Below are 12,831 nucleotides of genomic sequence, written 5' to 3'. Positions count from 1 at the left end.
TGGCGTCGGTCCATATACTATTTGGGGCTGCCTGGTTGGTCACTATTCTGCCATAGGGCCCTCCGTGAGGTTTTCTATTTCTTAAATAATACTTCAGGATCTCAAGACACAATACTCCATCATCAGTATCTTTTCAGATATTGCACTTTGTCCTATTATTACCGTCCATTTCTTTCATTTCTCTTGTCGTGCATATTCTTTTGCAGACCTAAACTTTGAAAGTATTAAACGGTTTCACATTGACCTTAATATATCAATAGATGACATTAAGGGAAGAAAATAGTACAAGAAAATAGAAATAGTACTCTTTTATCAAGACTTTTATAGTATTGCCTGTTTCGTCAATTGACTTGTGCAGAGAATTTTACTGCCGTAGTATTGAAGGTATTGAAATGAAACCGAGTACATTGCTATACGACATTAACTCAAAGGGCTGGGTACGATACCAACAACTTTTGAATCGGTATTTTTTTTATATATTGTCCTTTATTTCTTTCTATAGTTCGTTTCTTGCATAGTGCATATCGTATACAATAATGAAGGGATTCAAATAAAATTCCAAATACTGATAAAGAGCTTAATGAAAAGTGCAGAGTAATATAAATAAAACTTTCATTAGAATTTACACAGTTATAGATCTTTAGTTAAAGTTCTTGCGCGGAGCAAAACTCATTGAGTATTGAAGTTATTTAAATGCAACTTTTGATAATAATAGAGGATATTAAGAGGAAGTGCACAGAGGAAGACCGTCAACTCTCTTTTAAGTATTTTTAAAATTAAATTTATTTTGTTTACATCGGTTTAGTCCGTTTCTTGTGTAGTGCATAAACCATAAAGCAATAAACTGATTCAAATAAATTCAAATGACGCAGATAAAACGACAGAGGGATCGTTATGACAAATATCGCGAACATTTACTCGCAAACTCTACTTAATAGACTTAATAGGTGGTCCACTGACAACAATTCATTATCTACAACACGAAAACTGTGTTCAAAAATAAAAGGCTTTCTTTGATTCCATTTCATTGTGCAGTCGATAAAATAAGTAGTGTTAACTAAAAAAGAAAAGAAAAATGCGTATTTCTTGAAAACCAACAGTTGTTTTATTATATAACTCCCTGCTAAGGATACAACTGAGTGGCAAAAACATAAGGCACCACTTTGCAAACGCGGTATAGCAAATGTACCTGTGCGTCTAGTCTCATGTACGTTATCATTCTTTAGTATAAGCGTCCATTGACTCAATCATAAGGGTCAAACAGCAGGATCCGAGTTCCTCATGACTTGACATTTTCTAGATTAATAACCTTTTAACGCCTGTAAACGAACACCAAACGGATATATTATCTCTGGTAAAAATCAAACAAATCTTACTTTTCTAAACCAATAACAAGGAGCTGTTCGCAAAATATCCTTATACAAAGGACGTCGAAAATTATTTGGAATTACTGAGAATTGTAAATTAATGTCTCTAAAAAACTCAATATTTTATTTCAACGATCTATTAACAAGTTCATATAAAAAACACATTTAAAAAGTTTCGCCATTTATCTTATAAGCCGCTTGTTTAAGAATGGAAATTTTGAGAGGTCCACCAAACTTATAGCGCAACAAGCGTGTCTTCGATATATAATTAGAATGAAAATGTCAAAACACGGACTAACCCATTCATAAAGATTTAAATTAAATATGATTAGTTTTGTACTGAATTTTTGTTCCGAAATACGAGGTGTTCACCCAGCCAAAGACCCAGACGTCTTTAATTTCTTAGAATAACATTTATTTCAAGAAATATACAAATCTAATTGCTTTATACGGCGAACTCGGTCGGATTCCGCTAACAATATATAGAAACAATAATATGATCAAATAACGGGGTAAAATAGTTTCACAAGATAATAACTGCACTGCAAAATGTTTGTATTTATTACGATAAAAACTAGACATATCACATTCGGTAATGAAATGGATATAAGACACGTTTCACGAACGTTGATGCTCGATAATTAATAGCTCTGCAAGATTTCGATCCTATTAATGATTCAAACAGGCACAATTAATCCAGAGAAATATCTTAATGTCATGCGTGAGCCAAAATTCCGAACATCTCTCGTCCGACTCCGAAAATCTTCATATCAATTAGCGACTGGAACGGGAAGATACACAAACACTCCGGTAACAAACAGCGTATACGTGTATGTCAATGTGCAATGAATTGCAGAAACATGTTTGTTACATCGACACACTGTTTAAATAGACGAACAATTGTTAGTTTCATCTTACATCAACAATTAATTTTTTTCCACATCTAATCCGACATTCAACTTAATAAATATAGACACGATATGCGGCTGCAATTTTTACGTTCCTTATGAAGTAATTTTTACGGCACGTTCAATCGATCTTGTCACCGATACCAACCGGTACCAGGAAGCAGAATATCCATGGCGTGTTCATACCTTATTCACAGAGAACCGACCAACAACACCACATTTTAGCACACATATTGATTTACAAATATTTAAGTATTATTCAATCTTATTTTAAATTTGCATATATAACACGATAACATTTACATGCATAATGCTAATAACATTATTTAATGTACTTCTTAATTATTTACTTCAAGGTTTAAACGCTTGCTCCAGCAAATATTAGTACATGCACGGATAGGGATAATAGTATCTGAATAGTCATAAAAAGCAATGCCGTCTTGCTGCTTTATCCAGTCACAGACGTACTTCGCATCCTCAGACAGATCATCAGTAGACCATGCTAATTCACATTTTACACAAACGTCCCGTGACTTTGACCATTCCACCATCGACTTAATGACTTGAACGGAAACACGTGTTCGACAGTACCTTACTAGCCTGATCGATACAGGAGAGTAATCGTGCAGCTGCGTATCATCAAGTTGTGTATCAGTTAATTTGAGCGTGTGTAGACATTTAAGGTTTTTAAGAGCTTCACAGAAAAGTTTAATATTCGCACAACGGTCAATGTTAAGAAATCTGATGTTTTCACCAGTTGCTGACAACGACTCGAAGAGGACCCTTTCTGTTAATTGCGTTACTTTAGTGAGCGTACATGACACCATATTGCTGCAATCTACAGAGGTAATATTAATTTTAATACCACATTCCAAGTACTTGAGTTTTACACCCTGTAGATCAATGTTTCCATCATTATGGATGCCTAAATACGACAACGTTTCTCTCGATTGCTTTATAATTTCCTGCAAAGGGTATTCGTCCAGAGAACCTGTATATGCTGTATCAATACTAACAATGTTTGACATGTTCATATCTTTTAAGGTTTTAACCGCCTTTATTCTGCTCGAATACGGTCCGAATACCCAGTATCTATTGGATAACTCAGGTTCGTATATGATATGACTGAAATTCAGACGGAAGCGCGCCTGCTCGTTTGCCGCCCCTTCAATGATGCCATCCAATACAATATTTTGAGCTTCACTACGTAATGAAAATGGAAAAAACACCTCAGAGCCATCCTGCAATTTGCATTCCATGTCATTTGTAATGACATCCGTGATATGCTTTGACATTCTTTCAGCTGCTGGGAGACAGATTCCGCATGTAAAGATGAACAACTGACCTATGTCCAAAATAGACTTACCATCACAATATGCCAACTGTATTGCGTGCATGATTGCGTCCATTTCTGTCCGCGTCATAGCAATATACAACGATGATAGAAATTCCTGGATTGTTTTGTGCACAAACATATATGGAACATTCATTCCTGGGCAAAGTGCAAAAGACTTTTTCTTCGTGATAATCCCTGTCTGAATTAAGTAATCTTGTTCTGTTTTCGTCATGTATTGTGTGATTGTGTTTTCTCGGAAGACAAGCGATGAGTGTTTGTTAGTGTCTGTCAGAGTTTTACATGCAAGCTCACTGGCGGAATACACCAGCGACAAATTAGCCTTCATATACTCGGCTGTTTCTGTTATCAATATATCTGGTATATCCCCACATGATTTGTTTCCAGTGTCAAATTTTGGGATTTGAAGTTTTTGCAGTCCCCTTGCTATGTGCATATCTAGCATATTGACGTATACAGCACACCATGAACCTTCCGTTAAACGTCCAACGTAGAACTGATGAACTAACTGAACACACATTGCTGGTATAGTAATGATATGTTTTAAATTGTGTGTGTTTATTTGGTTAAAGAATTCAGTAGATTTGGCTTGTTGATCCTTTTTCGATATACTGTCTTTCTTGGCTAAAACACGAAACAATTTTTTCGACAACGTCGTGTAGTCTAATACGCCGGAAATTTCAAATGTTCGCGTCAAAGTATCGCTTAATTTTAGATCGGCAAGTTTCCACGGCCGTGCGGTTATAATATTGGTAATGTTATTTCGCTGCAAATAAAGCGGCATAGTGCGGTCTTTATGACATTTGCAAGTAGAATCAGATGGCGGAGGGAATGGTATTTCGGCGTGGAACCATTCGTCAGCGGCATCGGTTAGAACAAGACATTTATGCTCCCAGACGCGGTCATCCCACGTTAGTTGTTTTCGTTTTATAGCATCCTCAATCATCTGTGTGACGTTACACATGTATCCACTGTAATCACGTAATGACACAAAGAACAGAAATGTGAAGTCTCGCAAAGTGTCAAGATCGTCGAATGCTTTTTGCTTTGGTGTTTTCTTGCTAGTTGTTGCGCTGCTTGTGTCTTTTTTGGATGTAACCTTTGTCGATTGAGCTATACACCAATCAAGTACGAGCTTGTTTGAAAACGTAGTTTTGCCACAACCCGGATTTCCTTGTATATAAATTGTATTAACCGGCTTTCTATCACGAAGCAATAGCTCATTGTATCTGCTTACATCATTTGAAGACGGTGTGGACTGTACCGTGTGATGCACTGCATTTTGGTCTTTCTGGACTCTTTTAAGCTCCTTAATGGACGGGGTCACGTAAATCCGTTCTAAAGGTACATCTATGTCCGTATCTAGCATGGAAACCGGCGCGACACACATTGCTTGGTACTGTTCGATTAACCACGCCTGTATTTCTGAAAACAAATTAAGCGACTGACATGTATAAAAAAACACCCACAAATTCTTATGTATTATGTCCGAAATAGGTAATGATATATTGAATCGACACCAACGACACAGAAAGTTGCTAAAACAAGCTTTAAAAAAATCTGCAAACAAATTTAGCGACTGACGTGTATAACAAAACACCAACAAATTCTTATGTATTATGCCCGAAATAGGTAATGATATATTGAATCGACACCAACGACACAGAAAGTTGCTAAAACAAGCTTAAGAACAATTTGACAATATAAAAAGTTATGTTTGTAGTTTTTTTCTTTGATGGTAGTGTCTTTGGAAATAAGGCAAATTGTTATTGTACGTGTAAGAAGCAATTATACATAAATTTCGTTTACGACAATATTGATCACAAACATACATATCACTTACTAGATAATGTACTGCTCATTTCAACAGTGGGTGGTGTAGTCTCGTCAACTGTAACTCCTGGATGCTTGAGTTCGTTGGTTTTCGGCGTTGTACTCGGAATTAATAATTTTACAGCTGATGCTACATTATCCAACTCATTCAGCACTTCATCTCCTTTACTTTTTATCTTTGCAAGCTGGTAGTCTCCAGCATCGATGATTGATTCAGTGATGTTTTCGCCTATATTCTTTAAAGCATCATTCATGGCCCTGACGAGTGTTTCCTTTTCATTTTCAAGAACTTTTTTAATTTCTCCCGTCAAATTGTCTTTGAAGTATTCAAAGGTTAAAGTAATATCTTCGTCTGTGATCGCAAGTGTCCCATTCTTCAGCTGTAAACATAGTATCGATATAAGGATATGTAGTCTTACTGACTATTTATCTGGATATAGTTTCCGATATGTAATCGGAATAAAATGTATTACATATGTAAAATTGTAATACCCTATTTATTCTGTACACATCCTTAATTGCAAGGGGACATGGCAATGCTAAAAGTTGGCGATTGTGCTTATTCAACTTAGACAAGAATGTTCCTAAAGACTCTTAATGCATTCAAACGTTTACTACAATTTAATCATTTCAATTAGGGTAGATATGCACAGATTGAGTAGTTGCTTGCAAACGTTAACTAAAATTCTCAAAAGTACAAAAGGGGCACAATTCTACTACATTGCAAGTCAGAGTTATAAAACTTTACCATTGACCTCACACATTGACCCCAATTACATGTGTTGACTTTCAATAGAGTAGCTAAGCATAACAGTGACATGGAGATATTAAACGTGCAACTTAGTATTTAAAGAAAAAGGGGCATATTTCTGCTAAATTACAGGTGAGAATAAAATGATCTTGGTAAAGTTCATCTTACAATGACCGCGAACACATTTGTAAAGTTTGAATGTAATGCCTGTAGAAGAAACAATGATAAAGAGATTTTCCACGTTCACCTGAACCAGTTTTCTGACTATATTATTTGGCGATATTGCCTGTCAGTTACTGACCCTTGTTAGTTACCACATACAATGACCCCGAACACATGTTTGAAGTTTTAATTGCCCTCGGTCACCCGATGTGGAAATAGACACCCTCGGTCGATGTTCCAAAGCCATTCTTCAGCAGGACAGCGAAGATGCCGAAAATTGTGGGAGCGTGGACGCAGCCCAGTTTCCAAGAGTGTTGAGTACCTTGTCTCCGATGTGATCAATCTCAAAGCCCCTTGGCTCTTTAGGTTCTAGGTGGAACACCCCCAAAAATTCTCGATTAACTTCACCACCTTGTCGGGTAGGCGGTCTTGCATAAATTAATACGATGTTTGCCCTCAGACCTAGATCGGTGAAACTTCTTAGGCTGAATCTTCTTGCGGAAAACCGGTGAGTGATCGGTGTCGCAGTCAGCACTATGAAAGTTGCGGGTGAGAAGATGCATTTCGAGGAAGATCGCCTGTTAAGGATTATGTCGAGCTGGTGCAAGTCGTTGGATCGAGGGTGTCTCCAAGATACTTTATGCGGTGGTTTGGTCTGGAAGAAGGTGGTAATGAGACTGACGTTATGGCATGATTACAGAGTTGTGATCGGCGCCTTCTGTAGCATTTAGTCAACCAGCAGTGCCATGTGTTCTTTTTTGGGGGATTGTATTGCTAAGAAAGTCTATCTGGCTGTAGAAATCGTTATTGGAATCATTGGTGAAACAGAATTTTGAGTAAACACTTATCAAGTTGACTGGCTCAGTGGTGCTGTGGGACCGAGTGATTACAGTATTACAGTTCCTTGTTGTCATGGTTCTATCATCCTAAGCAGAGGACTACAAACAGCGAAACCAACGCAATACTCTCTTCTGTCCTCAGCCCTATTCCCTTGCCAGAAGAATGTGAAGTCCTTTTCTGTATGGATTCCAGAACCAGCCGCGTCTCTTGCAGTGTAGCGATATTGACCAGGAGTCTTAAAGGTTCATTAATGATAACTGAGGTATTTCGGACATCACAGATGATCTGGAGGTCATTCGATTATCCTGGAGACAGTGTTCTAACACTTTCCCCTATCCACGCAAGCTTACAAGTGCAGATGAGAGGCGAAGCCGATACATCTTTCCACCGGCAGCGTCGCAAGAGTTTTCAAAATGCCTTTTAGAAAATATCAGACCACCTTGTGGATCTCGGCTCCGGATTTGAAGTAGGGGTAGACTCTCTTAGCCTTCGATTCACCAAAACCTAACCTGCAAGGCGTAACTCTAGCATGAGGACTGAAGTTGTACTCGCACTTTTCTAAGGTGATCCCCTAGACGACTAGTAGTAGAGCGGGGGTGTCGTGTTTCCCGTTAAGGTGCATCATATGCCCACTGCCCCTGGGTTGGCCGTTGACACTATTGAGTGTCAATCTGCCCTTTGTAAGCTCTTATTCTTCGTGCTGCCGGGTTTCACAGTAACCCTCCTTAGTAAGGAGTCAAAATTTTCGTGACAATATTGTGTGGGAGCCGGTTTAGTCAACGACAGCCCGACCACGGTACATGTTCTACTTAGTTACGTGGTACTAGTAGCTAAAATGCACACTAAACATGTGCATGTCAAACCTGTGTTAACTTGTCCACTGCCGTCCGTGACGTAGCTTGGTGATCGACGTGTTTTAGGTTCTGCAACAGCGATACGAGTGTGTCGATGGCTCTGTCACTGTCTTGTCTTACCATGGCCATTGTACACGTATGTCGTACAGCACGCCCCAGATCTATTGCCTTGAATGTGAGTTAGTTGATAACTTTCTGATTCATTCATTTGTTTAACATATATACACAAATAAATATTCATGAAGTGTTTGGGAATGATGATTGTAAAGAGATTTTGCCCTTTCAGCCATGTACTCAGAATATTGAAAACACATTTGCCAAAGTTTATTCTATTTTGAAACTTTACATTCATTAAGTGTTTGTAAATATACATAGTTGTGTTAAAAAAGATAATTTGAATCAGAATAATGTAAACAAATTCGCCCAAATTAATTATATTTTGAAGCTTGACGTTTATTTAGTGTTTGTTAAAATCCATTGTTGTGTAAACATTAAGTTAAATGGTTGCTCATGTGGTTATGTTTAGTGTTTTACTTTCGTCATTTTCTAGAGTTTATACGTGTATGAAATGTTAGACAAAAGGCAACATATTGACTTTTATCGTAATTATATGGCGTTGTTGCCTCATATTAGTATTATGTATAAATACATATAGACGCAATATTCAGTTTTTTTCCTAAGTTTTGTTACCTTCGTGCACACATTTTCCTTTTGCGTCAGGTCGTTCTTGAAATACGTTTGGAAGTATTCACAGTTGTACATGACATTGACTATGCCGTTGAAGTCGGTGCTTTCTGCTTGGTTGGCGTCTTTGTAACCATCTTTTGAGATAAAGCACTTAGAAATCTGCCATGGTTTAAAACACCATTTAGAGGCATCCGTGTTTATCCACGTAGGACCTTTAAAGCTGTGTGAGTTTTGCTGAGAGCGAAATCGGTGTTGTTTTACTATTTGTTTACAAATTTCATTGCACAAATTATTATTTGGGCAATTTCGCGGCTTGTGAATGTTATGAAATTCGTATTTTCCGCGTTTCCTTTTGCAGCATATGTTCGTAGGGTCACACGGTAAGACATTTGGAGTGTGGCATTGATTACAGACATCGTTCTCTAGAACACCTTGTTGTTGCTTGACTTCTCTACGAATGTCATCATAACACGCACTACTAATTTTCTTTACAATATCAAGCAAGCAGTCACGTGTTATGTTCATACCCATGGCCGCCTTAAACCAGTACAGGGTTTCCGGGTTCCGAATGATGTCCTTGTAGTCCGACATTTTCCTTCACACTTATATTTTTCTGCAAAACAGCATCAAAATAGTTTTTACTGTTGTTGAAGAACTTATTTATTCTATAAAAACCCACGCGTTTAAAAATAAAACTATTATAAAGTACAGTCGACCGACAGTTTTGAATGAAATCGAAAGTGTATAGATTTTTAATTATTTGACATTTTAAGCACATTAACAACCATTATCGATGTAACAACTTACCAAACTTACCTTAATGGTATTCCCATATATAACACTGCATCACCATAACTCACTCAATATCGACTGATCGTTTGTTTTTGTATAATAACATGACCTGTTAACAAGCTGGCTGGCTTTTCATTTCTTACGGAAGTAAAACGAATGAATAATCATTTAAAGGTAGAAAACGGATGAGTGTGTTAAATAGGTTCAGCGGTTACATTACCTTACGTTTGGTTTGGGGCCTGGTTGCTCCAAACACTTACCGCCGGTTAAGGTAACAGTCTGTTAACTTCAGACACAAATGGAATTTATTTTAAAAGCAATATTATTATCAAACACGTGCAAATTATTCGAGCTTACACAATTGTTTACAATTAACGCATATTTAGGATTACCAATTAAGTCACAGCTTGATCCAAAAATTAACGGCCTTAGCTGAACTTGTCGTTAAGGTTTTGAGCAACCAGGTAGTCTTCGCGGTTGAAACGTAGGCTTAGAAGATAATTAAGGCGTCGCTGGAGGATACAGAAGTGATAAATATCATTACACGTGTACTAGTCTTTGTATTTTACACAATGGAGCCTTAAAAACTAAAAGTTCAACAGCGCTCATTAAATTTATTTTTAGGTTAACATCGATGATTGTATTGTTATTAGCGGTCATTATTTCTATGCTTACATTCTACAGGACGAGGTTCGATAAAGGTCTTAAATGGCACCGTGGTATTTAGTAACAAATACTACCTGAAATTAATATGTACTACCTGAAACATGTTTAACCTTTAAAACAGATATTGTATCATGGTCATTGCGTTCATTCATTTTTCAGTGTGGGATATATATAAGTATCATACAGTACCATGAACAGGTGATGTGTTGCATATTTAGAATATTGTTCAATGCTTGGGCTTAAAGCTCATATCAGCTCTTAGTGCTCGTAGTGTTGTTTGTGCAGACGAAGTCTCCTGCGTCAGCTGTCATAATTAATTTAAGACCGTGAAATGGGCTTTACAGATTGCAGCATATGACTGCGTCCAATTGGTTAACATAATATTTTTCTGGGTACACGTGAAAAAAGATCTACATTTAACAGCTCGCTCTAATCTACCGAAGCTCCCATATAATAATACATGTACATCAAGGGCAGTTTAATATAACACCCACGTTGTTACGCCTGGCTATATTTTGGATCAAATGGTAAGAAACTTTACATCAAAGTGCCAAATTGTATTTTTTGTTTGACCTTATTTTGAAAAACGTAGTGCCTTTTGTGTTAGTTGTTTAAACTAGAATATTGTTTTTAAGCTGAGTGAGTTCCTGTGGATAATAAAATTCATTTAACATATAATTATATGTGTAACTGATCAAACAAACGTTTGATCTTTAAAATACATGTTGGAATTAGTTCAGATTTACAACCACACTAGTTAAGCATTCAACATTCATGCAATCTTTTTCAAATGTTCAAATATGCTTTGGTTTTAATGTTTCGTAATGTTTTTTTAATTACTTATTTTGACATAAAGTGTTGTACAATGATATCTGTTTTATAAGTCAAGAACGAGAACTTAGGAAAAAGGATGCTGTATATCTCCATTGTTATCGGCAAATATTTGCTTCGGATTGCGCTTAGCTTCATTAAAAAATAGCATGCGTTATATCTCCATTGTAATTGGCATATATTTGCTTCAGATTTTTATTTGCTTCAATCATGAAAACAATTCTGAACAAGGCACCGACGATTAAATTGCAGATAAAGGTGAAGAAAACTATGATTTTTTCCAGCGTTTAAAATCATTTTGATTCGCAGAAAAAACTATTTAGATTCTACTTCAAACTAATCATTCTGCATCACTTTTTATAAATCAGTTTGAATGCTCGTTGAAGTATATTGTCAAATTTTGATATATATTGTCACATTACTGATTTATTTTACATCAACATTTTATTAGTATAGTATGAAAATAGTTATTGGGGAATTTCTGAATGATTATGCTACAGCCTAATGCTTTATTTAAAGTATCATTCAGCTTAATATCATGTATACACATCAAATATTGTCGCAGAAATCGGAATAATTTTAGTGCGATTCACGAAAATACAGCTGATATTATCTTTCAGTTACAAAACAAGAATATACAAATATCAACCATATATTGTTGTGTGTTTTGAGCATCATATCAAATGCTTTCATTAACATCATATACTACTTTATGAAACAATGGGCATTTCTGACATATGAAAAACAGCAAAGCTCGTGATCATTCAAAGTAACACTATTTCACAATCACGCCCAATCTTGTGTTCAACGGCCTTTGAACTTCGGGTACATTTCCTAGTCTTACTCGAGCGCAAAAATGTGCGTGCTCAGTTGATTCGATAGTCAGAGAGCATGCGTATACCTTCTGAACGCCACTTACCAGCCCATACACTTCCGGCTGGTCATGGAGACTGCGCCCGGTGGAGATAGCGTTCCAACCGCAGTTTGACTTGCCGTCGTTGAGGATGAACCGTCAATGTTTGATTTCCGGCTACGAGCGGATTCATTAAACATTACGATTTTTTAATACAGCCATTGTTTTTCCACCCGCCCCCATTAATATATAAATATAAGGCATAGAGGAGAAATATTAAGTATTTTAGATTGTATTCTACTTGGACATGTATCAGGGGCACGGAGCATATTCAGATATGAATTCTTATTGGTCAGTTATCGGGTTCATATGACGTATTTACTTATGTGTTAGCCAAATAGAACACAGGGCATATTTAGAAATCTTCTCACATGTCAGTTATCGGAGACATAGGACATACTTTTGATATATATTCCGATTGGTCTTCTATCGATGACATGCGATATATATTTTTCTAATGTATTCTCTTTGGTAAGAAATGTGGATTGTGGTTAACGTGCTTAATACCTTCTAAAATGATGGCCAAGTTGTTAAGTGTATAAATGTAAAGAAAGAAAACGAACTAGTAAACCATCGACCGAAGTAAAGCCCTGACAAGTATATTGAAACGCAATGCACGATGTATATAACAATGGACATTATGTTCTTCCAAATGTACTTTAAATTCAATATTTTCAAATGATGCATTAGACATTTTGATTCCCGATTAAGGGCACGTCCGATAACGAAGACTTTCAACGAATTTGGCACTCGATTAAAAAAGTGTTTGGGAAAATATGGCATCCGAGTCTTTAAACATTTGGTTAGAAACCTAAAAATGAAACAAACACTATTTAAAGACATATTGATATTCGAATTGTTAACACGTTTTTT

The 12,831-nt window shown here is 36.6% G+C and overlaps 1 protein-coding gene across 6 annotated transcripts in view; it reads right to left on the bottom strand.

The window, feature by feature from the left end:
• Positions 1 to 327: 327 nt before the first annotated feature.
• The window catches only part of LOC127858418 (uncharacterized), a 75,966-nt gene continuing 63,462 nt past the window's right edge, over positions 328 to 12,831 (bottom strand). For 3 of the 6 annotated variants that reach the window (XM_052395560.1, XM_052395559.1, XM_052395562.1), the window contains one exon: positions 328 to 5,054. In XM_052395560.1, coding sequence (XP_052251520.1) covers positions 2,614 to 5,054 — 2,441 coding nt within the window. In that variant the 3' untranslated portion in view covers positions 328 to 2,613. Of the gene's footprint in view, positions 5,055 to 5,472; positions 5,843 to 8,078; positions 8,238 to 8,759; positions 9,370 to 9,563; positions 9,710 to 12,831 lie in introns of those variants that run through there. The other 3 variants (XM_052395557.1, XM_052395558.1, XM_052395561.1) reach the window with 3 other exon arrangements.

The sequence above is a fragment of the Dreissena polymorpha genome, chromosome 14, assembly GCF_020536995.1.
Source record: "Dreissena polymorpha isolate Duluth1 chromosome 14, UMN_Dpol_1.0, whole genome shotgun sequence".
NCBI classification, from domain to species: domain Eukaryota; kingdom Metazoa; phylum Mollusca; class Bivalvia; order Myida; family Dreissenidae; genus Dreissena; species Dreissena polymorpha.
The sequence above is the reverse complement of the archived record's forward strand: the minus strand, read 5'-3'. Positions and strand labels throughout refer to the sequence as shown.